Genomic DNA, 25111 nt, shown 5'->3' with positions numbered 1-25111 from the left:
GTACACCGCCCAAAGACACAGGTTTGGGCAGAATATAAATATGTCAAATAAAATAAATAAATACACGGATCCTCCATATTCAAGAGTGGTTTACCACTGAATACCAAATGCTCAAGACTCTCTCTGCAGATGGAAGCAGATTATTACTGGATGAGAAAAAATGGCCAACCACGTGTATTCTTATGGCCCAATCTAGCAAGCCTCTTCCAATGTCCTCACTGGGTAGAGATCACCTCAATGGAACTCAGATGTGTCCAATGAGGAAGGCTTGCGAATTATTTGGTGGGGGGGAGGGAGAAGTAAACCGGGCTCCTGTCATTCCAATTGCTCATCTGCCAAGCCATGACTAAAGATTGGGAAATGGGCGGGACTGGAGATCTACGCTGGCCTAGTGCCAGGCAACGAAACTAGACACCTTGCTCCACCGATCGCAACCTGCTGGTATCTCCGTGAGGTGTCTCCCACACACACGCCTTCTGAGATATAAAACCGTGGCTGGGAAGCCAACCCTCAAAGAGAGACAAGATTCCTTGGAGCAGGTAAGCAGCCTTCCTCTTCTAAGCTCCCTCCAAGGGGTCCAGTTCCAAAAGAGTCCCGTGTTTGCGGGAGAGGGGAAATCCATCCTTTGGGACCTCCTGCCTGCATCTCCACCCCTTCCTACTTTTACTCTATGGCATCTCTTTGGACAAGTTTGGGCACCTTCCCCACACAGTTGCAGCTCAGGAAAGATCAGGGGGTGGGGAAGAGCGAGGCAGAAGTGAATTGAGAATTAAGACGCTTTACTTCTCTTCTCAGCGTCGGATTCCAAGCCGATTGGTGGCAACGACCCGGAGGTCTTGAGGAACCGACTGCCGTATCGCAGGCCAGCTCGCTCCAACAGGAATTTCGCCAACAGACCAATCCCACACGCTCACGGAAAGATGGGTTGCAAATGCTGCAAGAAGAGAAAGGTCAATAGAGAACGTCTTCTGGTTTTCTGGGGAAGGGATAGAGGAGGAGGAGAAGCCGATACGATTCTGGAATGGAGACCGATTTGTGCTTCTTCCTGATAATGCGGTCTTGGGTTATCTGTGGACCCGTCTTCTCAAATGAACTCTGTATAGCGAAGCAGTTCTGTAGATCTGGGAGAACCGGATTGGTCCTATTCTAGAGGGAGCTGGATGGTGTTGACCAAAGATGGGCAGTTCTCATCCCTTAAGTTCTCTGGAGGGAGAGGGATTCCCTTCAAGGAACCGGCTTCCTGTAATGGTATTTCAGGACCTTGCCCGGCAGACCAAACCAGTTCTTTCCAGCTCTGCGGGACATTGTAGGCCTCAGCACCAAAGATTTAGGAGGCTGGCTTATAGCTACACAGACCATTGGTTCATCTAGCTCAGCACTATCTACTCTGACTGGCAGCAGCTCTGCAGGGCTTCAGGAAGGAGTCTCTCCCAACCCTACCTGGAGCTGCTGCCGGAGATTGAACCCGGGGCCTTCTGTGTGCCAAGCAAAGGCTCTACCACTGAGCTGCAGGCCCCATCCCCAAACACAGGAACACTGGGAGCTGCCTTCCACTGAGTCAGACCCTTGATCCATCTAGTTCGGTATTGCCAGCTCTGACTGGCAGTGGCTCTCCAGGGCTTCAGGCAGACATTTTCCTCCGCCCCAGGGATTGAACCTGCAGGAAAAGCAGATGCTCTACCACTGAGCTATATGGCCCCCTCCCATATCTTTTTACCAAGGTGTTAACCATCACTTGGTCGACCGCTTGGCCCACCGCTCAGTTCCTTCTGAACTGTTCTCCTCCTGACATGCTGAAATGTTTTGGCTGGAAGAGTTTTCGTGGGAGCGGCTTGGAAAAATCCAGACCATATTTCCAGTAGGAGCTGAGGAGCCTGCCAACCCTGAGTCATAGCTTTCCATCACCCACTGCTGTTGCCTTGGGGTCATTTCAAGAGAAGAGGCAGAGGAGAAGCTGCTGAAGGGGACATCGGGGGGGCAGGGGACAAGGCTGCAGGTGCGGGGGTGGGGGCAGCTCAACTGATTGTGGGTGGGGGGAGAGGGGTTGTCCTAGGGCTAGGAAATCACACCCCGTCACTGTGGGCCTGAATCTACAGTGTGCCCTCAGTGTAAGGAGCATCCCCGCGGCTCCTGTTGTGGGCCCAGGATTGGGCCCGAGTGGCTTCTAAATAGATCTGAGGGGGAATTGGCTGTCAGAGGAAGGAGATCCACTCATGCACACTCCAAGGCTCCTGCTTCTCCTGGCATCCGGAGAGCTACTCCCTATGCAAGAGAGAGTGCACAGCAAAAGCACCGAAGGGGAGCGAAATTTCGTAGAAATGCCAGAAGGTTGAGAATCCGCAGTGGGACGCCTGGCACCTTTTAATCGACGCTTTGCTTTGGAAGTTTGATTCACGGCACATCCCTGCGTGTGTTTACTTGGGAGTAAGCGCTAGTTAGCTCAACAGGACTCACTCCCAAACACACACCCGAGAGGATCACAGCTCTCAGTGGCTATTTTCAAGAAGGTGGTCATTGTAAAGTGACCCCTGTTGAACGGGATGGATTCCATTCTTCTGTTTACTCGGAATAAAGTCCAACAGGTTCAATAGGGGTTACTCCAGAGTAGTGTTCCCTCCAACAGGGATTCCCAGATGTTGTTGACTACAACTCCCACAATCCCCAGCCAAAGGCCATTGCAACTGAGAATGCTGGGAGTTGTAGTGAACAACTTCTGAGAATCCAATAGCACCCCTCTGGAAAATAGTCAGGCCGTGATCCTCTTACTGTGGGGGTCTGACTGCAATAGGAACATAGGAAGCTGCCATATACTGAGTCAGACCATTGGTCTATCTAGCTCAGTATTGTCTTCACAGACTGGCAGCGGCTTCTCCGAGGCTGCAGGCAGGCAATGTTGATTCACTGGAAGGCCACTATTGATGCTTTTATACTTCCACAGCACTCATAACTGGGATTTAAAAATATAAATTGAATTAGGAGAACTTACAACTTAGGGTTGTTGTTTTTTTGCAGTCAGGAGAATGAATGCACTTGGGAATGTTCCATATTGGTGTGTCTCAGCATTGGCTTTCGAACTCGGATCTGGGAGGGGGAAATAGGCAGTGTCATGTGAGACGCCATTCTGGTCTGGGAAAATTGGGGAAATGAAGAAAAAGGACTTTAGGCGTGGCTGGCAAACTCCACACTCTTGGGGCATGTCTGTGCTGGCGTTCCTTATGAGCCTGACAAGGCACTTTAGTGCTACGAACTGAAGTTGCAGCAGCCTTTCAGATGGCAGGTGTGGTAGGTAACCTGTACACGAGGTTGTGTGATCAGTACATAGGCCTTGTGTACACTTCACCAGCAATCCTTTTTACAGTGTACATAGGCAGATGGTTAGCATAGGTACGAAATGTGCGCCTGCAGGATGGTGCATTGATTGCGTATGGGCACCAACAATGCATGCGCATTGAGCACTCATGCCCATCTGCTGTGTTTCTGCCCCTTCCCATTAAAGCATCCATCCTGTTTACAGAAACGAGAAGGATCCCCGAGGCCTGGATAAGATATTGGAATGGAATCTGGAATCCATTGTATCTTGGTTCTCCTTTTAACCTGTTCCGATTCCCTTGCTGGAGTGAGCCCTGCTTGATGCTCTTCAGAAAAGATGCAGTTAAAAAATGTGTATTCAAATTTAGCAGGCAGTTGCTGGTTCCCCCGCCCCCGCAATGTAAATGGTGGGCAACTGTAGCAAAGAATTTATCAAGTTGATACTTGTTGCTATTGCCTTAAAATCCCCCCCAAGGTTTTTAAAGAGTATTCCTGGTAGTCTGATTTCCAAAGAAACATCAGAAAGGATTTGGTTTTTGTTCAAGCATGGCCCACCAAGTAACCTGCAAAATGCATTGCAACAGAGATTCCATTGAAATACGGGGTTTGTACACAGTTTCAATGAGTCCTGATAATTTTGAGACATGTCAAAGGCGAGCAGAAATCCCGGAGCCTGTGAAAAGCAGACTGAACACAGCTTAGAAATGTGTCCAGCCGTGGACACAAGAGCTTGGATGTCTTCTGATGTGTGCGGAGATAGGATATTGAAGCATTCCCCGTTGGAATCCATCCACCTCGGGTTTCATTTAGCTTATACAGAGAAGTTGCTGGACACGGGATGAGTTTAATATGGGGTCCAGAGGGGAGATAAAGGGCTACATGGATGGATCTGTTTGGTGTGGGGAGGAAGGAAGGCCAACACCCCCTCTAGTCTGGTCTGATGCAGTGGGGGATGTCCGTCTTCAGGGTTGGCCAGTCTGGTTTGGAACGAGCCTCGCCCCTGGGAAACTTTTTAGAAGGGATCTCATCTTCAGATTGCTCAGCTAAGCTAGCCTGCAATCTTGGGAGCCCTAGTGATACTACAATTCCAGGGGTTGTGTAATTGTGTAGGAAGCAAGCAAGCTGGTTCAACGACTTTCTTGGGATCACAGGCTTCCTCTCAACCTCTCTTTCTTCCAACACTTTGGCTTGTAGGACTGCCAAGAGCTCACCGACGTTGAGAGGGCCATCGAAATCGTCATCAACAACTTCCACTGCTATGCTGTGAAGGGCCGCAAGGAATGCCTCACCCCCAACGAGCTGAAGGAACTGGTGGGCCAGAGGCTGCCACATTTAGCAAAGGTGAGGGGGACGGGTGAGCAGGGGCGGCCCAGCCCAAAAGGGGGCACGAAGCAGCTGGGCAGAGCTGCAGGGGCTCAAACTTATTCCTGTCTTGAAATGACAGAGGCTCTGGCATTAAGGCAATTGCCTCCCTCTCCAACCTCCTGATTGCCCCATGAAATTAAAGTGTCAATTCATCTGCACAGAGCAGGGAATTGGTGCAGATGAAGGAAGAATGCAATCTCTCCTCCTCCATCTCAGATCCTGTTGCCCCAAAGGCCTGAGTGGGGGAGATCCCCCCACTTTCCCCCATCTGGAACCCTTCCTTTCACTCTGTTCAGTGGCCTTGAGCAGGAAAAAGCAGGAAAACCACCGGTGCCCCAGTAACTGCCATCTGAGGCGACTGTCTCACCTTGCCTCATGGAAGGACCGCCCTGCAGGACACAATTGCCTCCCTGCTTACCATAAAACAATGTACTGATCACGTTTCTGTCCCAACGTCCTTCCAAAGTGCTCAGGCAGATTTGAATTTGACTTTTAACGTTTCCTTCCATATGGAAGTGACTTTTTAAAATCAGTGTTCTGGCATTTTCTGAGTGGGTATAGGTCAGTGGAGAAGGGTCCCCCTTCTGCAGGCCCAGGGGAAACATTGCAGGCTGTGAATCCTGACTCCGGCCCTCTCCTTCACTGGTGTTTGAAAGCAACTTTTCTCATAACAGGGCGTTGGCACGTTGGAGGAGAAGATTGAGTGTCTTGGGGACGGCGATGAGACGAAACTCCAGTTTGGCGAATACTGGGACATCATGGGGGACGCGGCCAAAGGCTGCCAAGCTCCCGGAATGAAGAAGTAAGGCCCACTGGGGAAGACCAAAACCAAAAAAGCCTCAGATCATTTACTCAGAAAGAATGAGAGACTGACCACCACAATGTCAATATGTTGTCAATGCAGTGTTAATATTTTCGGGGCTTTCTCTCCCCAATCCCCTTCTCTGGCTCTGGAATATCAACATCTAGAGCAGATCTCCTTTCCTTCAAGTCAACAATCTTTCAATGTATGGCCCCATTTCCTCCAGTTCCTGGGGTTTGTTCTAAACTGCTAGTCTTCCAGAACTTTGACGTTCTCAGTTCCAAACCACTCAGTTCTAGAACCTTCGGATGGAGGGCTCTTGAGACACCAGCCTGGAACCGCAGGGCTTCAGGCTAATTTGTACTCTAGAACTTTGAAACCATATGGCGCTCTCTCTACCCCCTCCCTCTGCCCTTCTCAAATATTAAAATTTCCAGGTTTTGATTCTAGGATCTTCAGGTCAACAAATTCCACCTGTAACTGTAGATCTTCAGGTGTGTTTTAAAAAAATAATCCCCAACTTGTAGTTCTATTGCGAATGGGTTCCTTAACCTCTGGATTTGGAACCCTGCCTGGGGCACTGTTTTCCTCCTCTTTCCACATCTGGAATCCAGAATTGTATGATTTTGCTCCAGATTCAATAAATCTTAAATAATAATTTTAAAAAGTTAGAAAATTAATCAGGAGTTTTGATCTGTCCAGTTTTGGAACAGACATATTTTTAAATTATTGGCTCAACCGTCTTCTTCTTTTACCTAATGTTGAGTTAGCTAATTAGGTCATGTATCACTTCTCCATAGCACTGATGAAGCTTTCTACATCAACACTGTTGTGCTCGCTGGTTCAGAGAGCAGAAAAGGCAGGGGTTGGGGTGGGCTGGGTATCCATCCTTCCAGTTTACTTCTTCATATGCACCAGGCTGAGGGGTTACGGAGTTTGCAAGCAGGGTGGTTCAGAAAGGAGCTTCCGGCCTTCTTTGCCAACCAACATCTGGACTGTGTAGGAGCTGGGAAGGGGAAGCAGAGAAGCTATGGAATGGTGGGGCGGGGGGCGGGGAATGGGACAGTTTGGGACTAGACAGGCACTCACAAATGGAGGGGAAAGGGAGCCCTGAACAGAAGCTCATTGAAAAGGAGAAATCTTGCTTTGAGCTGGCATTTCTCCAGTCCAGTCAGCTAAGATTTTCACACCACCACAACTTGTGGTATCCATGGGTTCCAAGCTGGCTCTGCCCCCTAGTTCCAGCCATGGGCCCTGCTGTCTTTGAACTCACTCCCAAGTTTTGCTTCGTTTCTTTAACATGATGCCCAAGCTAAGTGCATTTGAAGGGGACATTTTCCTTTGCCCCCTTGGATGCAAAAGCTAAAAGGCCCCCACATTTCCAGGGACCCCATCACCCCTCTCAGCCTTCATGGAACCCTTTAATTCATCTCTGCAGAATTCATTTAATTTTCTCTTCTTGCGTTAGAAATTGCCCTTGGAAAGGGCTCTAGCCCAGAGATCCTGGCATTGACCGCTGGAAAGTGGGACTTCTTGCTTCTACTCCGCTCCCCACTCCCATGGGAAGGAAGTAGAGTCCAGGGGTTAGGAATTATGATCATGTCTGACTCCTAAAAGATGGGCAGCCATGCACTCTTTGGGCTTCGATCCCAGTCAATTAGCCACATTAAGTCCAGTTGCCAACTGTGACTTGGAACTGTTCCTGAAGATTTGTTTCCAATTTTTCTTCCAATATTGTTCACAAGATCAAGCTGCTAAAATCTCCAGGGCTGTTTCTGAGAGTCACCTAGAGACCCTGGAGGGTTGGCAACCTTAAAAATATGACTGTGGGCAAGGAAAAACGGGCCCAGGATTGCCGAATATTTGCCAAACCGATTTCTGTAGAGTGTTTTGAAGCAGCCGCTGAGGCCAAATCCAGTATGTTGCTATCAGGAAGCCATCTGATAAACAGGTGGCCTATCTGGTAGTTAACAGGTCACTGGTTGCCCACGGCTGGGCTGAGTGGTGGTTAATTATGACTTCTTGTGTCGCTTGTCATGATTTTTGTATAAATCAATAAAATAAAGAAAAAAATTAGAAAAAAAAACCAACTCCAAGAGTTTGTCTCTCCTTGATCGTACTATATCTAAAGAGGAACAGATCACCGTTTTTGCCAGTCTGCTAGAATCCTACCGGCCCGGATGGTATTGTATCTTCAAGGTTATTTAGCAAGACAGTATCTGCAGGTCCATTCTGCAGGAGCCTAGTCCCTTCTCCGGGGGAAAGACACTCTGCAGGCGCTCAGAGGCATAAGAATGTCAGCCTGATGGATGATCTCCATCTGGCTATCGACAGAGGGAGTGTGACTCTGCTGATCCTTTTGGATCTCTCTGCAGCTTTCGATACCATCAACCATGGTATGGTATCCTTCTGGACTGCCTGAGAGCAGTGGGATTGGGTGGCACTGTTTTACAGTGGTCCCGCTCCTACTTCTCTAGCAGATTCTGGATCGTGTTGCTTGGAGACTGCTGTTCTGCTAAGTGAGATCTGAAGTGTGGAGTCTCACAAGGCTCCATACTGTCTCCAGTGCTTTTTAACACCCACATGAAATCACTGGGAGAGATCATCAGGAGGCTTGGTGCTGGGTGATATCAATATGTTGATGATACCCAGATCTACTTCTCCATGCTGACCTCATCAGGAAATGGAATATCTTCCCTAAATGCCTGCCTGAAGGCAGTAATGAGCTGGATGAGGGATAACAAACTGAAGTTTAGATCTGCCTGTTCTGGAGCGGGTTACACTCCCCCGAAAGATCAGGTACGTAGCTTGGGAGTGCTCCTGGACCCAAAGCTCTCCCTGGTTTCTCAGGTTGAGCCAGGAGGGCTTTTTATCAGCTTCAGCTGCTACGTCAGCGACATCCATACGGTCTTCTGGAGAAGTCCAGTAATGGTTGCCACCGGCTCGTTTGGTGGCGACCCAGGACCGGGCTTTCTCTGTGGCTGCCCCAGGATTCTGCAATGCACTCCCTGTCGAAATAAGAGCATCTCCTTCTCTGTTTGTTTACAGGAAGAGCCTCAAGACTCTCTTGTTTTCTCGGGCTTTTAATTAGAATTAATTTTAATAATTTAAAAAACCTGTTTTAATAATTATTGTATTCTTTATTGTCATGTATTTTAATTTGTAATTTTTAACTATTTTAAATTTTGTACACTGCCTAGAGATTTATATATCAGGCAATATAAAAATATGATAGATAGATAGATAGATAGATAGATAGACAGATAGATAGATAGATAGATCAGAATTGCCTTTCTGGGCCAGCACATGTATCACCCAGTCTAGTATTCTGTTTGCGACAGCGGCCAGCTGGAAGCACTTTGCCCTTCCTGCTGTCTTGAAAGATGAAATGTCAATCCCTCAGGGGGACAGCAATCTGTGTATGCTCAGAGGTACTCTGTGCCAGAATAATAGGTTACATTGGAAGCTGCTTTATATATTGAGTCCATTGAGCTCAGAATGGTCTACACCAGGGATTCTCAACGTTGGATCCCCAGATGTTATTAGACTTCAACTCCCATAATCCCCAACCAAAGGCCACTGGGGCTGGGGATTATGGGAGTTGAAGTCCAATAACATCTGGGGACCCAACGTTGAGAATCCCTGGACTCTACACTGACTGGCAGCAGCAGGTCTCCGGAGTATCAGGGAGGCTCTTTCTGACCCCTACATGGAGATGCTGCTAGAGACTGAACCTAGAGCCGTATCTGCAAATGCTTGGGACAGCGCGCTCTCTCTCTCTCCCCCTCTCCTTCTCTCTCTGAGTGATTTCTGTGCAATCAGATCATTAGTCCATCTAGCTCAGCACTGTCAACACTGACCGGCAGGGGCTCTCCCGGGTTTCAGATAGAGGTCTTTCCCAGCTCTTCCTGGAGACACCAGGGATCGAACCTGGCACCTTGTGCAATCCAATCTGGTGTTCTTTTACGGAGCGTCTTTCTCCGTGCCTGCTTTTTCTGCAGATGGGAGAGGCCCTGAAAATGATTATTGCCACCACATCCAACTCAGGACCTTGTGAAGCTAGACCACCATTTGGCCACTGGGAACCAGAGGTGCGTGGCATTCCGCCTGAGGTCTCCCAGATGCTACCTCTGTTCTAGTAAACGGATTACGCGTGCTTTTCCCTCTGAGGATGGAGATACAGCTTGAAGGGACGGTGGCTTGGTGCTGGGTGGGAATGTGGTCAGAGGTGAACGTGTTTAGCAGTTCCCTTTGTCACCCTATAGGCTCTTTGCCCAAGATGGCATCCATGACTATTCTTGCATTAAAAAAAATATATCCTGGGGGGAAAAATATACATGACTGCATCACGTGTGGTCTGTGTCTGACTTCTTTAAGACTCCGTGCATATCTGTTTTGGTTAAAATCTGTGCTTGTCCAGGGATTCTATTCCTCATGTGGCCAAATCACATTCCCCTCACTGTAAGATCTGTCTATGAATGACATGCCCGTATTTACCCAGATCAAAGGTGACTGAAAAGTAGATGCCCTTAAAAAGTAGAACCTAATTGCAGGTTATACCTGCATTTACTTGAAAGGGGCTCTCAATTTAATGCATCTTGATTTCTAACATCAAAGAACTCGGGGGGAATCCTGTCTTGGATTCAGGTAAATACAGTACCTTACAGGGTAGTTGTGTAGATGAAAACTGGAGAACTGCTACCAGCCAGAGTAGACAATACTGAGCTAGATGGAGCCAGGGTCTGACTCAGTAGGAGACAGCTACGTATGCTCATAATATCTGAGGCACCATGAAAAGTTCCCGGTTCAATTCCTGGCACCTCCGGGTAAGGCTGGGAAAGATCCCTGCCTGAAAGAGTGGGGAATTGCTGCCAGCCAGAGTAGGCAATACTAAGCTAGAGGGAGCAAGGGTCAGACTCAGTAGAAGGCTGCTTCCTCGGTTCCCAAATCAGTTTGCACTTGCAGCCACCAGCCTGAGGAACCAAAGGACGCACAGGCATCAGCTGAGCCTGGTTAGGCTGGGCAGAGTGTTGCTGTCTTTTGGGGCTCTCTTCTTGCCCCAGGGGAGGTTTCATAATGGGGCTGGTGTGTTACATAGCCTCCTCCATGGAAACAGGTAAATAGATATTACAACCCACAGGTGTGGTATGACTTTAATTAGACAGGGAAGGAATGTGTCATCGGATGGGGAGGTTGAGCCATGCAGCCTTGGGTGGCACTGGAGAGAGAGAGGGGCGAGGGTTCATTTGACTAGGGTGAGAACGTGACACTCGGGAAAGGGAGTCTCTCTGCTGGCTGGATTTCCACTCGGGCTAAGCAGGGGCTGCTGGGAAACAGCTCTCCAATGGCCTCCCGCAAGGAGAGTATCCTTCCTTTGCAGTTTACCCCCTTCACCTGGTTCTCTGTGGCGACTGCTCCTGTACATGGATGCTCCATTTATCGGCCAGGGCAAATCCCCTCTTCCAGGGGTGGCCCAGGGCACGGCAGCAGGCAAGACAGATGCCGCCTTGCCCCACGGTACTGGTGGGGGCCAGGCCCCTTTGGAAACCAAAGGTGTGCCAGTTTTGAAAGCGGCATAGGGGGCGGGGAGGAGAGGAGGGGAGTCTCCTCTTCTCTCCTCGGCTTCCTTGCAAAGCTGGCTGGGGTCCAGTCAGTCCCAAAGCACTGCTCCGACGGCAGTGAAGGGCATCTGATGCCCCGATAATCTGCTGCCTGAGGAGACGGCCTCATCACGCCTCATGAAAGGGCCGCCCTCGCCCTCCTCGGATCTTTTAGATAAAAGCAGGATGCTTTTACATGATGATAATAATAGCAGCAGCGGATGGAAACAGCGGGAGAGGAATGGGGTTACGTTGAAATGTGTTGGAGACATTGCAAAAGGCTGCTGTGTTAGGTCAAGGAGAATCTCTCCGTGCAGAACATCTGGGTCCTTGGAAGTGGGACGCTGGATGAGATGGACCCTAACCAGCAGGGCAACTTGAAGGCATTTTTTAGGGTTGGTGGCAGACCCGTAACTACGAGCTGCAATACGCTGTAATAGCACCTCAAAAAATCCTCCGCTGAAAATTAGCCATACAACCTGTCCCCCCGATACACCCCTGATTCCACTTCAAAATCTCGAGGCTAGTTACATGGCTGGTTGGTGGGGCTTCCAGCAGTGTTGGGAAATCATTGATACCCTGTACCACAGGACTGGAAAGCCACCACCAACAGAGGCGTTCTTACCCCTGGACTTCTGGGCTGACGTCCAGGGCTTCCACAGTCCCTGGGGCCCCCAAATCCTCTTTAGCCTGTCCTGGGTGGTGTGGTCGCCCAGCTGAGCATGATGATGCTTAATTTTAGGTTCAGTCTCCAAAATTACCTATGTGCACCTCTGGCCACCGGTTTTCAAAAAGGGATCCAGGGTCCACTGTGTGAAACAGGATGCTGGACTTAGATGGGCCTTGAGCCTGATCCAGCAGGGCTGTTCTTATGTTCTTAGATTCCCCTTAGGGGATGGGGCCACTCTGGGAAGAGCAAAAGGTTCCAGTTCCCTCTGTGACATCTCCCAAGATAGGGCTGAGAGACACTTCTGCCCAGAGGCGGAGCCACCATTGAGCGAACGGGTCCATGGAACTCGGGCTGCCGTCCCTCAGGGGCCGCGCCTTGAGCCCCAGACCCCACCCCCACCCCGCGTCTGACGTCAGACACCTGCAACCTTGAAGAAGCCACTGCCAGTCTGTGTAGACAATACTGACCCAGATGGGCCAAGGGTCTGACTCAGTAGAAGGCCGCTCCCTCTGTTCCTATGTAACAGGAGCAGAACAGGTTGCTGCCCGCTTGACAAGGTCATCTGAGGGGGCTCTGCTCCGGGTGCCTACAATGAAGGAGGCTCGTCTGTCGTGCACTCGGGACAGGGCCTTCTCTGTTGTTGCCCCCAGACTTTGGAATGCTCTCCCAGTGGCCATTCGCTCCTCAGACGCCATCACAGTTTTTAGAAAGCTTCTTAAATCTTGGCTTTTTACCCAGGCTTTTACATGACCCTTTCTATGCGGCTTCTATGTGTTTTTACTCTCGTGTCTATGTGTTTTTATGCTTGTATTTTATCGTTTTTAAATTAGATTTGTTTTATATTTTTAGCTTACTATTTTAATTGTCATTTTCATTGAATGTTTTTAACTTTTGTAAACCGCCTTGGGGTTGTTTTCAATGAAAGGCGGTATAGACATTCAACAATAAATAAATAAAATAAATAAACCTCTGGGTTTGCGTTCTGCTTTGGAGAGAGGCGTGTGATCTCGCCGTCCAAATATGTAAGCAGAAACCGAGAATCCTGGAACCTCGTGCCTGAAGTCACAGCCTCCCTCGACCAGCGTTTCCCAATCCCCAGGGCTGCTCTCCTTCTGCAAAGCATCATGTTTAGTCTCTGCAGAAGTATTTTAGGAATGTTTGGAGAAGGCTTTTGCTAGTCACCGGGGAGGTTTGCTGGGCTACAAGGAAGGACAACCGATCAGGGATAAGGAGAGTGAGTCAGTCTGAGAGATCCTATTAGCTATTCCAGGGAGTTAGGGGGCACCTCCTTACTGCTATGCTGTCTCTTTGATTAATTGTTTATTTTCCTGAGCTCATCTGGAGAATGTGAGGTCATACATGGCAGGTGCCTTGGGATTTGATGGCCTCTGGGCCGGAAGGAATATTGATGGAATGTATTTCATTTCATTTTAAAATTCATATCCTATATAAATTTATATCCTGCTTTTCCTCCGAGGAGCCCAGAATAAACATTGCAATGTTTATTCACACAACAACCCTGTGTGGTAGGTTAGGCTGAGAGACAAACAAACGGTCCAAGTGAGTTTCATGGCTGAATGGGGATTTGAACTCGGGTCTCCCCAGTCCTAGTGCAACACTCTAACCACTACACCACTTCGGCTTGGTCAAAAACACACCCTTCTTTTCACTTTGACTCCAGGATGCCTCTCCTTAACAACTACAAGTACTGCAAATTATGTGCTCCAGGTGGTTTGCACAGAAAAAGAAATAATTAATAAAGGAGATGGCTCCCTGTCCCCAAAGGGCTCACAATCTATAAAGGAAACATAAGAGAGACACCAGCAACAGCCACTGGAGGGTTGCTGTGCTGGGGTTGGATAGGGCCAGTTGCTCTCCCCCTGCTAAACAGAAGAGAATCATCACTTTTAAAAAGGTGCCTCTTTACTCAGTTAACAGGGGGTTCTCAAAAGCAATCGTGGAGACTGGAAAATACTGTAATATTCACAAAATATTCAATATCCACAAAAAATCCACAAAATATTGTGAAAAATACTGGTAAAAAATACCTGGGGGTTCTTCACACAGCAGGCGTTATCACGGGTTTTCTGCAAGGCTTTACTGCGAACTCGAAGTTGTCCTAAAAAACAACACAAAGAGTGGATTTTTTTACCCCTTAGAGTTGCCAACATTTCATTGCCAGGATGAAGGACACAAGTTTGGAGGGGCAGGGGCGGGGGGGCAGGGAGAGGGAGGTGTATGCAGTGGTAATTATTTATTTATTGTTAAATTTATATACCACCTTTCATTAAAATAATCACAAGGCGGTTCACACAGAAAAAGTTAAAACAAGACTATAAAAAATTACACCATTAAAATATGCTAAAATATAAAAACAGATCCAATTAAAACATTTTTAAAATGCATACATAAAAATATCAATCAAGAGCCTGATGATCAATGACGTATATGTTATTGAACTATATGCTATTGAATCATGCCAGCATTGTTATTATTTAGAACATACTCAGGTCATACCACTTTTCAAGCAAAAACTTCTCAAAATAGTTTACATAGCAAAAGGAAAATAAAACGCCCCCACCACAAGTATTTTATTGCTTGCCTCGCGACCAAAATGCGGGACCAATGCTGTCCCTATGGGGACCGACATTTCATCCCTGAAATGAGGGAGGGACATCCTACGTAATGCGGGACAGTTGGCAACCCTACCCGGGATATAAATTGGGTGACATTCAAACGCATTGTGAAAAATCCGACTTGTGCGTGAAGCACTCCCCGAGGGCTTGCAGAGATTTGGGGGTAAATTTGGCCGATATGTGAATGCACCCACTCCATACCGGAGGAGGTGCGAACTAAAAGCCAGGGGTGAAAAACATCCAGGAATAGCTTCAGTCAAAGTTGGTAACCCTAATTCTCTTTGGGAGCAAGCAGTCCTTAAGGTCACCATTTATTGTGGTTACCTGAGAAGAAGTTTAGAATAGCTTTTAGAATAGCTAGCGGTAACGAGATCGGGGTCCCCCTGTCCCCCCACCAAAAATCTGAATGCTGATTGGTGAGCCGGCTTTTCCTCTCCTCCCCAAGGCCACCAGATCCACGCCTTCTGTTTCTCCATCACACTCTTGCATAACAATATTGTTTTTGCTAAACAAAAGGTAGTAATTGAAATGTTTGTCACTGTTTTCCTAAATGGAGAAAAAAAGGTCTAGCAAAACAAATGGTGTGTGTATATGTGTTTTGGTTTGATCATTTCCTGCTGGCTAAAAATCCACATTTCCCCACCCCCCTATCTCCACTGGGCTGATGTCATCTGTTGTCTTGCAATGAGATGGTATGATGGCACATTCCAGACTGATGTAAAAGGAAATGCTTCTTACAATCAGACACTGTGCAATTACTCTGTGGAACTCTCTGCCACAGGATGTTGGCTGCAGCCAGGAATCGGGAAGCCTTCAGATGGAGAGCTGCCAGTTGGATGGATCACTAATTAAAAATATAGAGAGAGAGACAGAGTTCATGCCATGAATATTTTTAAAGATGGAATGACAAGGAGTCGCCTTCTGAGGCTCCAGCCAATTACATTTTTCATTCTCTGGCATTATTCAGCATCCAGAAAATACGTGCCAATTCTAATCGTGCTTGTTTGCACCCAGATCCTTTGAGATAGTGCTGCCTGAGAGGTGGGACTTACCCGTGGCCACCCAGGGTGATTCCTAAGTGACACATAAACCTTCTAACCACTATACCATCCTGCCCTCGGACTAATCTTTATACTTTTCAGGTTGAGATTGGATTGAAAACACAAAGGCTTGTGGTACAGCCCTGCTGGGTGAGCTGTTGCATGCCTTCCCTCATTAAATAAACGAACTTCTTCCTGCACCCAGACAATAAGCATACTGAATAGAAAGCTACCGCCTATTCCTTCTGCATGCAAGCACGCAGATCCTCTTCCCAGAGCGGCCCCATCCCCTCAGAAGAATGTCTTACAGCGCCCCCATGTCTTCTCCCATTCAAATACAAACCAGGCCAGACCCTGCTTAGCAAAGGGGACAATTCATGTTTGCTACCACAAGAGCAGATCTCCTCCCATAGAACCTCGAGTGGCAAATGCTGCTAGGATTTCGACTCCTGCTGTAAACGGCACAAAAGTTTTTCCTGATGCATTTGGGGGCAGGGGAAGGCTCTCTTTTGACATTGATGAGTCTGATTAGGTTTGGGTTGAACAGGCCTTGGATGTCTTGTGAAATGCAGCAGAGGCATTTTGCACCCAAGTGTGAAGCTGGTTCCTCTGCCAGCCTCCTCCGCCAGCCAGACAGGAGGGATGACACCCTTGCTATGAATCAGGACATGAGCTATTCCCCCCGGGGGCATATTAAAGGCTGTACTGTTTGGTTGACAAATCAGCTTGATTCACGCATTGAAAGCCCTCGGAGAGATTAAAAAGATGCCCTTTGATAATTGAGCAGCAGATTATAAACAAAGAAGTTTGTGCCTTTTTTAATTGAAGGGCTTCTGAAAGCTGTGGGCGACAGGCCCCATCTTGGAAGATGAAAAGCGGGATAGAAGTATTCATAGGAGGAGGAGGAGAAGAGGCATTCCTACCCTTCTTTCACACAGGAGGGAGTGGCTCTTCTATAACAGTTAACATAAGGATATAAGAACAGCCCTGCTGGATCAGGCCCAAGGAAGCCCATCTAGTCCAGCATCCTCCTGTTTCGCACAGTGGCCCACCAGATGCCGCTGGGGAAAGAGGGGAGGGCATGCCTTCTCTGCTACTGTTACTCCCCTGCAACTAGCTAGATGCATCTTGCCTCTGAGGCTGGAGGTGGCCTATCGCCCTCAGACTAGTAGCCATCGCTAGACCTGTCCTCCACGCATTTGTCCAAGCCCCTTTTAAAGCCATCCGAGCTGGTGGCCATCACCACATCCCATGGCAAAGAGTTCCACAGATTAATTCTGCACGGTGTGAAAAAGTACTTCCTCTTGTCAGTCCTAAATTTCCCGACATTCAGTTTCATAGGGTGACCCCTGGTTCTAGTGTTGTGAGAGAGGGAGAGAAGTTTCTCTCTGTCCGCCCTCTCCACTCCATGCATAATTGTATACCCCTCTACCATCTCTCCCCTTAGTCACCTCTTTTCCAAGGTAAAGAGCCCCAGATGCTGTAGCCTCGCCTCATAAGGAAGGTGCTCCAGGCCCCTGATAATCCAGGTTGCCCTCTTCTGCACCTTCCCCAGTTCGACCATATCTACGATGACCAGAATTGTACGCAGTACTCCAGATGTGGCCGCACCATAGATTTGTAGAAGGGCATTATAATCTTACCTAATGGCACAGCGGGGAAATGCTTCTATCTAAGATGGCTCCTGCTTGAATGTGTGCACACATCATCCAAGAAACACAAGAAATGTGCTTCTTTCCCCTTTTGAACTAGTTTGGAAAAGGTGTCCTGCTCTCTTATAAACCTAACTATACCCCTAAGATTGGCTTCTGAGGCCTGTCACCATTAGATAAATATTGGGGAGGGAATGGTGGCACACTGCCTGTTTCATCCAGTAGTGCTATCCACTGTCGGAGACAGGATACTGGGTTAGCAAGAACATAGATTGAATCCAGCTCTGCACCTCCATACTTTGGGCTTTACACACCTGTGCAGAGCATGGGTGATACTCTGCATCACTGGCAGGAAGAATGAGAAGACAGGCAAGACTCTCCGATTTTGCAATGCGATTGCTTTCCCCAGTGCTGATGCCCAGGTGAGTCGTGCGCTAGGCAGAGGAACGCCCCAAGAGAGGGGAGAGGATGATTCTCTTTAAAAGGAAAGGGAGGCAGGCCTCATGGCACAGGTCCCAGGTGAACGTCAGGAGTGGGAGGCACCTGCTCTCATATAGCCTGGTCCTGAAAAATACAGGAGGAGCCTGAAGGACGCGGAGAGACAGACGGACGCTGAGGTCTTTGGCAGAAGGAACGCAGAACAAACCTTGAAACCATGCGTGGTAAGGGAGGGGATTATCCAGCAAAGCCGCGTGTGGATAGCTATTGGACAGATGGGAAGGGGCAGCCTTAATGGGACCCACCACCAGAACGCACCGGCTGTTAAGATTTGGGGGAAATAGCTAGGGAACCTGTTGAGCGGGCGGACGTGCCGTGACAGGTCTGGAGGTACACTCCTTTGGGCAAGCTGGCGTTCCAAGAGAGGGGAAGAGCTCTGTCAGGAAGGGAGAATCTCAGGGCCAGGAGAGGCAGGCGGAGAAAGGTGGAAGCAGGGAAAGGATAAGGAGCTCAGAGCCAGGGGGAATAGGATGGGTTTCACACACCATCCGGTCCTCCCAAGCTAAGCAGGAGATTAGAAGTTGGATGCCTTTGGAAAGGTAGCTTGCTGCTGCTTCTAACTCTAATTTCCGGGGTCCCCTGATGTGCCTGAAATTTGCAGCACAAGAGTGCAAATCTGGCACTTCTGAACCACTCAGAATCTGTGCCCGGCTACCCTGCACCTGCACTCTTGCTTTGGGATGTATGAAGTCCTAGGTCAGATCAGGATCTCTGGGATTTTTTTGCTTGAACCTCAGCTCTGAGAGAAAGGCCCTGCCTGGTCCACTGTGTAGTCCCCCTCCTGCCGTCATAAGTTGATGGACGGTGTTAGGGTTGCCCACCCTCCAGGATTCTTCAGGGATTTATATTTTATTTATTCAATATATTTGTATGCCGCCCCAAACGCAAGTCTCTGGGCGGTATCATCGGTCTCCACAATCCTGGAGATTTTAATGGCTTGATATTGTGAAATATATTGAAAAGAGTATGAGGGGCAAAAACCTCCAGGGATAACTTCGGCCGGAGTGGGCAACCCTAAGGGATAAGTGGAGGAAGAATATAAAGAGAACGTCAAGAGAATATAAAGAGAACGTCAAGGCTCATCCCACATCTCCTTGTTCCTTGAGATTTCCTGGGGATTTCTTGCCCTGGGTTTTTGTTAGAACTTGAATATATTTTGTGGGTTTGACGGCACGGGCTTTCTCCATAGTGATATTACGGCGTTGGGATCAGCTGTCCGAGAAGGCTGCTCAGGCAAGATCGCTGTCTGAATTCAGGCCTAATGACGGCATTTCTGCTTTCTCGGGTGTTTGGAACGGCTGAAATGGAGGCCACTCTCACTTGTTGTATTCTTACATGTTTTATAGTTTAGCCACCGTGTTCTACCTGAGTTTGGGAGCTGTCTGTCCTCCCAGTTTTCCATTGAGTGGAAGCAAGGGAAACTGGGTGGCTTTTCCTCCTGCCTTGCTTCCGCACAATCACTTCTACCCAGGTTATCCATGGCACAGAGGAGCAGGGGTAGGTATTGCTTTTGTGCATTGCCTTCCCTGGAAATGGCTGTCCACTATTGGAAACAGGATGTTTAACTAGGACCCAGGTTCAGTACCTGGCAGCATCTCCAGGTAGGGCTGGGAAACCCTCCTGCCTGAACCCTTGGAGGAGCCGCTGCCAGTCAGGGTAGACGATGCTGAGCTCGATGAACCAAGGGTCTGACTCAGTATAAGGCAGCTTCCTATGTTCCTGTGCACCTATGGCTTTTTACTGATGCAACAGAGCTCTTATGTCCATTTCAGACATTTTCTTCTGGATCGGATCCAGAAGGTCTGTTTAATCCAGCTTCAGCATTAGCTGTCACTGGTTTGTCCTGGTTATCAGGTACACTGCATGCATACATGGAGGCTCCCTTTAGTTATCATGGCTAAAAGCTACAGGTAGGCCTATTCTCCATGAAATTTCTTCTCCTTCCTCTTACCTCGTGCTGCAGAGTGCTTTACAAAGTATGAGGAGGACAGGTCCCTGCCCCAAGGTGCATACAGTCTAGTAGTAATAATAACTATCACAAAGATGATGATGATGATGATGATGATGATGATGATAAATACTACTACTGCTACTCTCTTGTAACAATTTTCAGCTCAGGTCTCAGTTTCACAGCCCGTCAAAACCACACATCGCATCTAAAATTAGAGATTTATTTATTTAATTTCTTGAAACTTCTTATATACCGCCTCCTCCAAAGACTCTAGGTGGTGAACTACAGAAATACCAACAACAATCCCTGTTCTGGACCTAACACCATTTCCTGGGGAGACCTTTCAACCTAGTGTTAGTGGGGATTCTTAGAGGCAGTTCTGAGACCCAGGTCCTTCTAAAATGAAGCACTGTCTATAGGAAAAAGGAATTCCTTCTCCTAGCATTGGAAAGGGCAAAACAGAGAGAGAGAAACACACTCTCTCTCTTCTAAGCGTCTGCCAGAGACAGGGACGATAGGAATGGAGGACCCTGGGGGTAATTCTAGGACCAGCCTGTTCTTGCCCGGACCAATTTGCTTGGGAAGACATTTGCAGAACTGAGAGATTCACACTCTATGAAAAACATGTGCCCCATTAAAAAAAATGCCACATCATCAAATCTGGCCTTAAGAATGAGTGTGTGGGTATATGTGTGTGTACTTCTGGCTGTGATAAGGTCATTAAAATGGGGGATAAACCAAGACTCGTTGGTGGTAGTTCCGATAGCCGACCTGTGAAGCTCAGGGCAGCTAATTCTCACAAGAGAGCTCCTAGTGTAAAATCTGAGGCAACAGGGCAGAGATCAGGTTGGCTAATTAGAGATGACAATTAGGCGCACGAAGAGTCCTTTAATCTAGCGATAGCCTAGCAAGGTTAGTGAATGCTGGAAGGAGGGGAGAAGGCATTCGAAACAATCGAGTGGCCATCTCCAGAAAGTGATTGGGATTGATTGTCATTTTATTAAGGTGTAGCACCCACCTGAAAGGGCTGGTGACAATAGGCTGCTAACAATATTTTCTTACCACCCACTCATTCTCACAACAGCCCTGTGAGGTAGGATAAAGTCTTATTCCTAGCTTTCAGACTGGGAAAGCTGAGACTCATCATGGAAGATATGGGGCCATATCTCAGTGGAAGACCATCTGCTTTGCATGCAGAAGGTCTCAGGTTCAATCCCTGGCAGCATCTCCAGGTAGGACAGGGGGAAACTCCTGCCTGAAACCCTAGAGATCTGCTGCCAGTCAGAGTGGACAATTCTGAGCCAGACGGACCAAGGGTATGACTCGGCATAAGGCAGCATCCTATGTTCCCATGGGGAAGGACATGCAGAGAAATCTAACCAAGCTAGGATCCAAACACATATCTCCAGGACCCAAATGTGGGACCTTCACAGCTTTGCCTGTAAAACAAACAAGCACCTGTGAGTTATTTTCCTTAGGCGAATAATGCACAGGATGTGCAGGCACATCGATGCACGTAATTGGAATGTCCCTGGGAGATCGGAGAGGCCAGATATCCACACGGTTGTGCAAGAAAGCAGACACCTGCTCCCACGCTGAAGGGTGTGTGCCAGCCTCCTACTCTTTCCTGGGCTCCACTCGTCAGCATGGCAGCGGCAGTGAGGCTCCCGAGATGGGTGGAGTCTCAGGGCTTCGCCCCAGCCAGCCCTCTCCTGAACAGAAGAGCTGGGAAGAGCTAGCCAATGGGACAGTGGAGTAAGAACTTTGCTAGGAGGAGAGACCTCCGCGTGACGTTCAGGAGAGGTGGTTCCCCGAGTCAGCAGGGTGGAACGTCACCCCGAGGTTCAAGCCGGGAGGGAAACGCTCTTCAATTATTCTCAGTACATTTTGAAATTGTTCGTTGATTAATTAATCCTAACCAGGCCATTCAGAAGGACCAGCCGTGGGCATCCTGGCTCCACATTTCAGATTCCTGGATGGCCCATCCTTCCTTCCCAGCAGTTTGCCGAGCTCCTAGCCTCTCTGCCCTTCTGAGGCGACCAGAAACCCATCATGCCAAGACTCCAGGAGAGTGAGGACAGTGAGGCCCAAAGGAGACACTCTAGCCGGTGTTCTCTTTGACCCAGGAGGATCACCCTCGCCTACAATGCTGCTTCAATCTGCAAGAGCAGGGACGGACCCCATTGTGGCCTTAGCCTTGGCGTGGGGCCATGTTGGCTCTTGCCCCATCTCCGACTGGCTTGGAGGGAACCACATTCCATTCTGATGAGCTCCTGGAAACAGGTTTGGTGGATCTCCCTCCCAGCGCTCCTGCTTGCCAGTGGGATAATTACGGATAATTGGAGCGGGAGCGATGACTGTGGGCAATGAAGGACGGAAGGATGGGTGGGGAATCAGAGGAAGAGACACTCCACCAGGAGGCTGAGGTGCACTCCCAGCGACAGACCCCAAGGGGCGCTGTGCACAAGGAAGGCACTTGGATTAATACTGAAGTTACGCAATGACAGAGATCCCTCTGGTCCACCCAAATCAGGACTGTCTGCATAGATTGGCAGCGGCTTCTCCAGGGTTTGAGCCCGCCATCTTTCCCAGCCCTTCCTGGAGATGCTGCCTCATAAAACCGCTCTCTAGGCAGTTTATAAATAATCTATGTTTTATAGATTTTATGTTTCTCTAGGTGGTTGACATAAAACAATTTCTTTAAAAAACCCTCTCTAGGCACTTGCCATTAAAAAACAGTTGTGACTCCCAGGATGCTGAATCCCATGCATGAAGCTACATCCTCTCCTCCCTCTGCGTTCCTGCAAGATACTGTATACAAACAAACTTGCTTGTTATCTAGTAATTTATTTGAAAAGTCAACCCCATCGTGGTATAATCTTTTAGGGCAATCCCGGCAGCCGTCAAAGGATCAATAAGGCACCAAATTAACCCAGATAATATGTAGACTTGTGGGGAAACAGAGAAGGCGTTGATCTATCCATACTCATTCCCCAAACCACATACAGCCATGAGCTCAGCTGCTGAGCTGTTACGGAGTGTTCATGAACATTCCAACTGCTCAGAAGGCTTCAAATAATGTCAGCACCCAAAAGCTACGGACAGAGGGGACTGTGTGCTGTTGATGGGTTCAGAAGAGATGAAAGCAGGCAGCCTTATCAAGAGGAGGTATGCTCCATGTACACATAAATGAAGAGAGGATTCTGACCTGTGCTGCTCCCCTGTTTTTCTTTCAGGAGCAAAAGGAGGAGAGGTCATGGCTGGCGACCCCTCTGAGCTGGAGTGGGCCATCGATACGCTGGTGAAGAATTACAACAAATACTCTGGGAAGGGTTGCTGTTGCCGGAAACGGAATGGGATCAGCAAGAAGGATTTCCGGAAGATGCTGAGCCATCAGCTTAACCACATGCTGACGGTGAGACCTCAGGCGATTGGCTCCTTGGCAGTGTTGGGGTGGAGGTTTGAGCAATAGTCACTTGGGGTCTTTCCTGGCTTCAGAAGAGGTACTGTTCGTGAGTTCACCCATCATATGCTTCTCCTAATCACGGCCTGCCAAAGAACCTTCTATGTTAGTGCAGTGGCGGGAATAATCGTGGGTGGGCAAAAAAAGTGTGTGGGTGGGGGGGTGGGTGATGTTTCACAGTGATGCTGCACACATTCAACCAGTTGCAAAGAATGAGGAAAGATGCAAAGTACTTTCATCAGTACTCTGATGGCATACAAAGATGAGCAATAGCTAGCTAGGTTTGGGAGTAACTGTGATCTCTTACGTGGCATTATGTATAATAGCAAAGAAGCTCCGAACATTTAGTTGAGGGTACAATAGTAAGTAACAGCCTAGTGCCATGTGCAATAGCAAGCTGGCTAACAGTTGGGGAGAAATGTTAAGCAACTATTTGACAATTGCAATAGCAAGCCTGTTAGGGGGAGGAGAAATGCTAAGCAATTGTTTGACACCAAGTGCGATAGCAAGCCAGCTAACACTTAGATGGGCAAGCTATCAAAAGCAATAGCCTGGCACTATGAGTAATAGCAAGCCAGTCAGCACTAAAATGGTGGGGACAATAATATGAAATCATCGAGCACCATGTGCAATAGCAGGGCACTTGTTGGGGGACAAAGATAAGCAATAACAAGTTGGTCAGTAATGAGTAAGGAAGCAATGAAAGGCAATGAAACAGGACCTGTATCAAAATAGCAAGGCAATCAGCTTTGAATGGGGGCTATTGTAGACTTAGGCTGAGAGATAAACAGACGTATCAACCATTCAATCAGACAAAAAATCCAATTCTTGGGGAAATTGCCTATCGTTTTCACATCCCCTCTGCAAAATGCCATTGCATGTTCAGGATATATAACATGCAATGGCATTTGGGTGTGTGTGAGATGGAAATATCCATGGAAATGTGTGCACAGTTTGGACATTCCCAGGGTAGATAGTTTCCATCCCTCCTTTTCCACCGGATCCAACCCTGCTTCCTCTTCTTCCCATCCCCAGGACACCAAGAACAAGCAATCTGCCGACAAACTTATCTGTGATCTGGACGAGAACCACGACGGGCGGATCAGTTTCGACGAGTACTGGAACCTGATTGGGGGCATTGCCAGCCCCATCTCGTGCCTCATCCGCCAGCAGGAGGAGAGTGTGAAATTCACCAAGTAGAACCAAAACGCCACCCCAAACCTCCTGCTTTCTGCCCCCCACATTCTGACTTCCTAGCTTGCCATTGTTCCGGCTCCCCCTGGTGGCTGGGCTGTGCATGACACCCACCGCCAGCCTACTGGTGTGAAGTCAAAAGCTGTAAAGCCCTGGGAATTGGGATCTATCTTTAAATTGCCTCCTTGCTCCCCTGGATGACTGCACAGCCCAGGGGATGCACAGCTGGGGAGGAAATGCCACAGGGGTGCCACAATGATCAGACTGTGAATAATGTTGAAATAAAGTTGGATCAGAGTGTTAGAGTCTCGTTTGTACATTTTCCTTCCTATAACCCTTTTCTTTCACGGTGGCAAGAACATGGGAAGTGTGGCCTTTTTGGTGAATCCATTCCTTGATCCAGGCCAGCTTTTGAATGGGGCTTTAGTGACTGGTATTCCAGTCCTGGAGTAGAAGTTGGGCTAACAAACAGCCAGCAGCAAGAGCACGGAAAAGCCGTCTGCATTTGCCTCTCTGTACGTAATATCTATTTCATTAAACTGTCAATGTTCCTGATTCCACTCCATGGCCTTGTCCTTGCAGACCACAACTCTTTTCCTTTGGATTCTACAAGATGGTGCCATAGCTTTGCACACAAGAGGTCCCAGGTTCAATCCCTGGCAGCCTCTCCAAGTAGGGCTGGGAAAGACGTCTGCAAGAAACCTTGGAGAGACGCTGCCAGTCAGTGCAGGTAATACTGAGCCAGATGGACCAAAGATCTGACCCGGTAGACGGCAGCTTCCTATGGGCTGACATCCAGCTTAAGTGACTCAACAGCAGGCCGCAATTTTCAGTAGGACTACCCAGGAGTAATGTCATCTGGCTATAATCAGCCACGGAAAGTGGCTTTTGATATAAAGGTCTGTGAAGCTTTGTGCTCTGGATTATTCGG

At 48.4% G+C, this 25111-nt stretch overlaps 2 protein-coding genes and 1 long non-coding RNA gene across 4 annotated transcripts in view; 2 read left to right on the top strand and 1 right to left on the bottom strand.

Moving 5' to 3' along the window:
- LOC128337221 (uncharacterized) overlaps nt 1-25111 on the bottom strand; it is a 47956-nt gene that overhangs the window by 18581 nt on the left and 4264 nt on the right. Inside the window, exons 2-4 of one of the 2 annotated variants that reach the window (XR_008312212.1) lie at nt 15121-15226; nt 13795-13865; nt 784-934 (exon numbers count right to left, since the gene is read on the bottom strand). This is a non-coding gene — a long non-coding RNA (uncharacterized LOC128337221). The remainder of the gene's footprint in view (nt 1-783; nt 935-13794; nt 13866-15120; nt 15227-25111) is intronic. The other variant, XR_008312211.1, reaches the window with a different exon arrangement.
- Nucleotides 320-6511, top strand: S100A14 (S100 calcium binding protein A14). Its single transcript, XM_053277961.1, has 4 exons — nt 320-539; nt 796-950; nt 4504-4650; nt 5349-6511. Exons 2-4 carry the CDS (start codon nt 921-923, stop codon nt 5478-5480), a joined length of 309 nt encoding a protein of 102 aa, XP_053133936.1. The 5' UTR covers nt 320-539; nt 796-920; the 3' UTR covers nt 5481-6511.
- Nucleotides 17641-24480, top strand: S100A16 (S100 calcium binding protein A16). The gene is made up of 3 exons (XM_053277960.1): nt 17641-17736; nt 22760-22938; nt 24022-24480. The coding sequence occupies exons 1-3, from the start codon at nt 17730-17732 to the stop codon at nt 24184-24186; spliced, it is 351 nt and encodes a 116-aa protein (XP_053133935.1). The 5' UTR covers nt 17641-17729; the 3' UTR covers nt 24187-24480.

This window comes from Hemicordylus capensis, chromosome 14 (genome assembly GCF_027244095.1).
Source record: "Hemicordylus capensis ecotype Gifberg chromosome 14, rHemCap1.1.pri, whole genome shotgun sequence".
NCBI classification, from domain to species: Eukaryota; Metazoa; Chordata; class Lepidosauria; order Squamata; family Cordylidae; genus Hemicordylus; species Hemicordylus capensis.
Note: the sequence above shows the minus strand (reverse complement) of the source record. Positions and strands in the feature narration are given on the sequence as shown.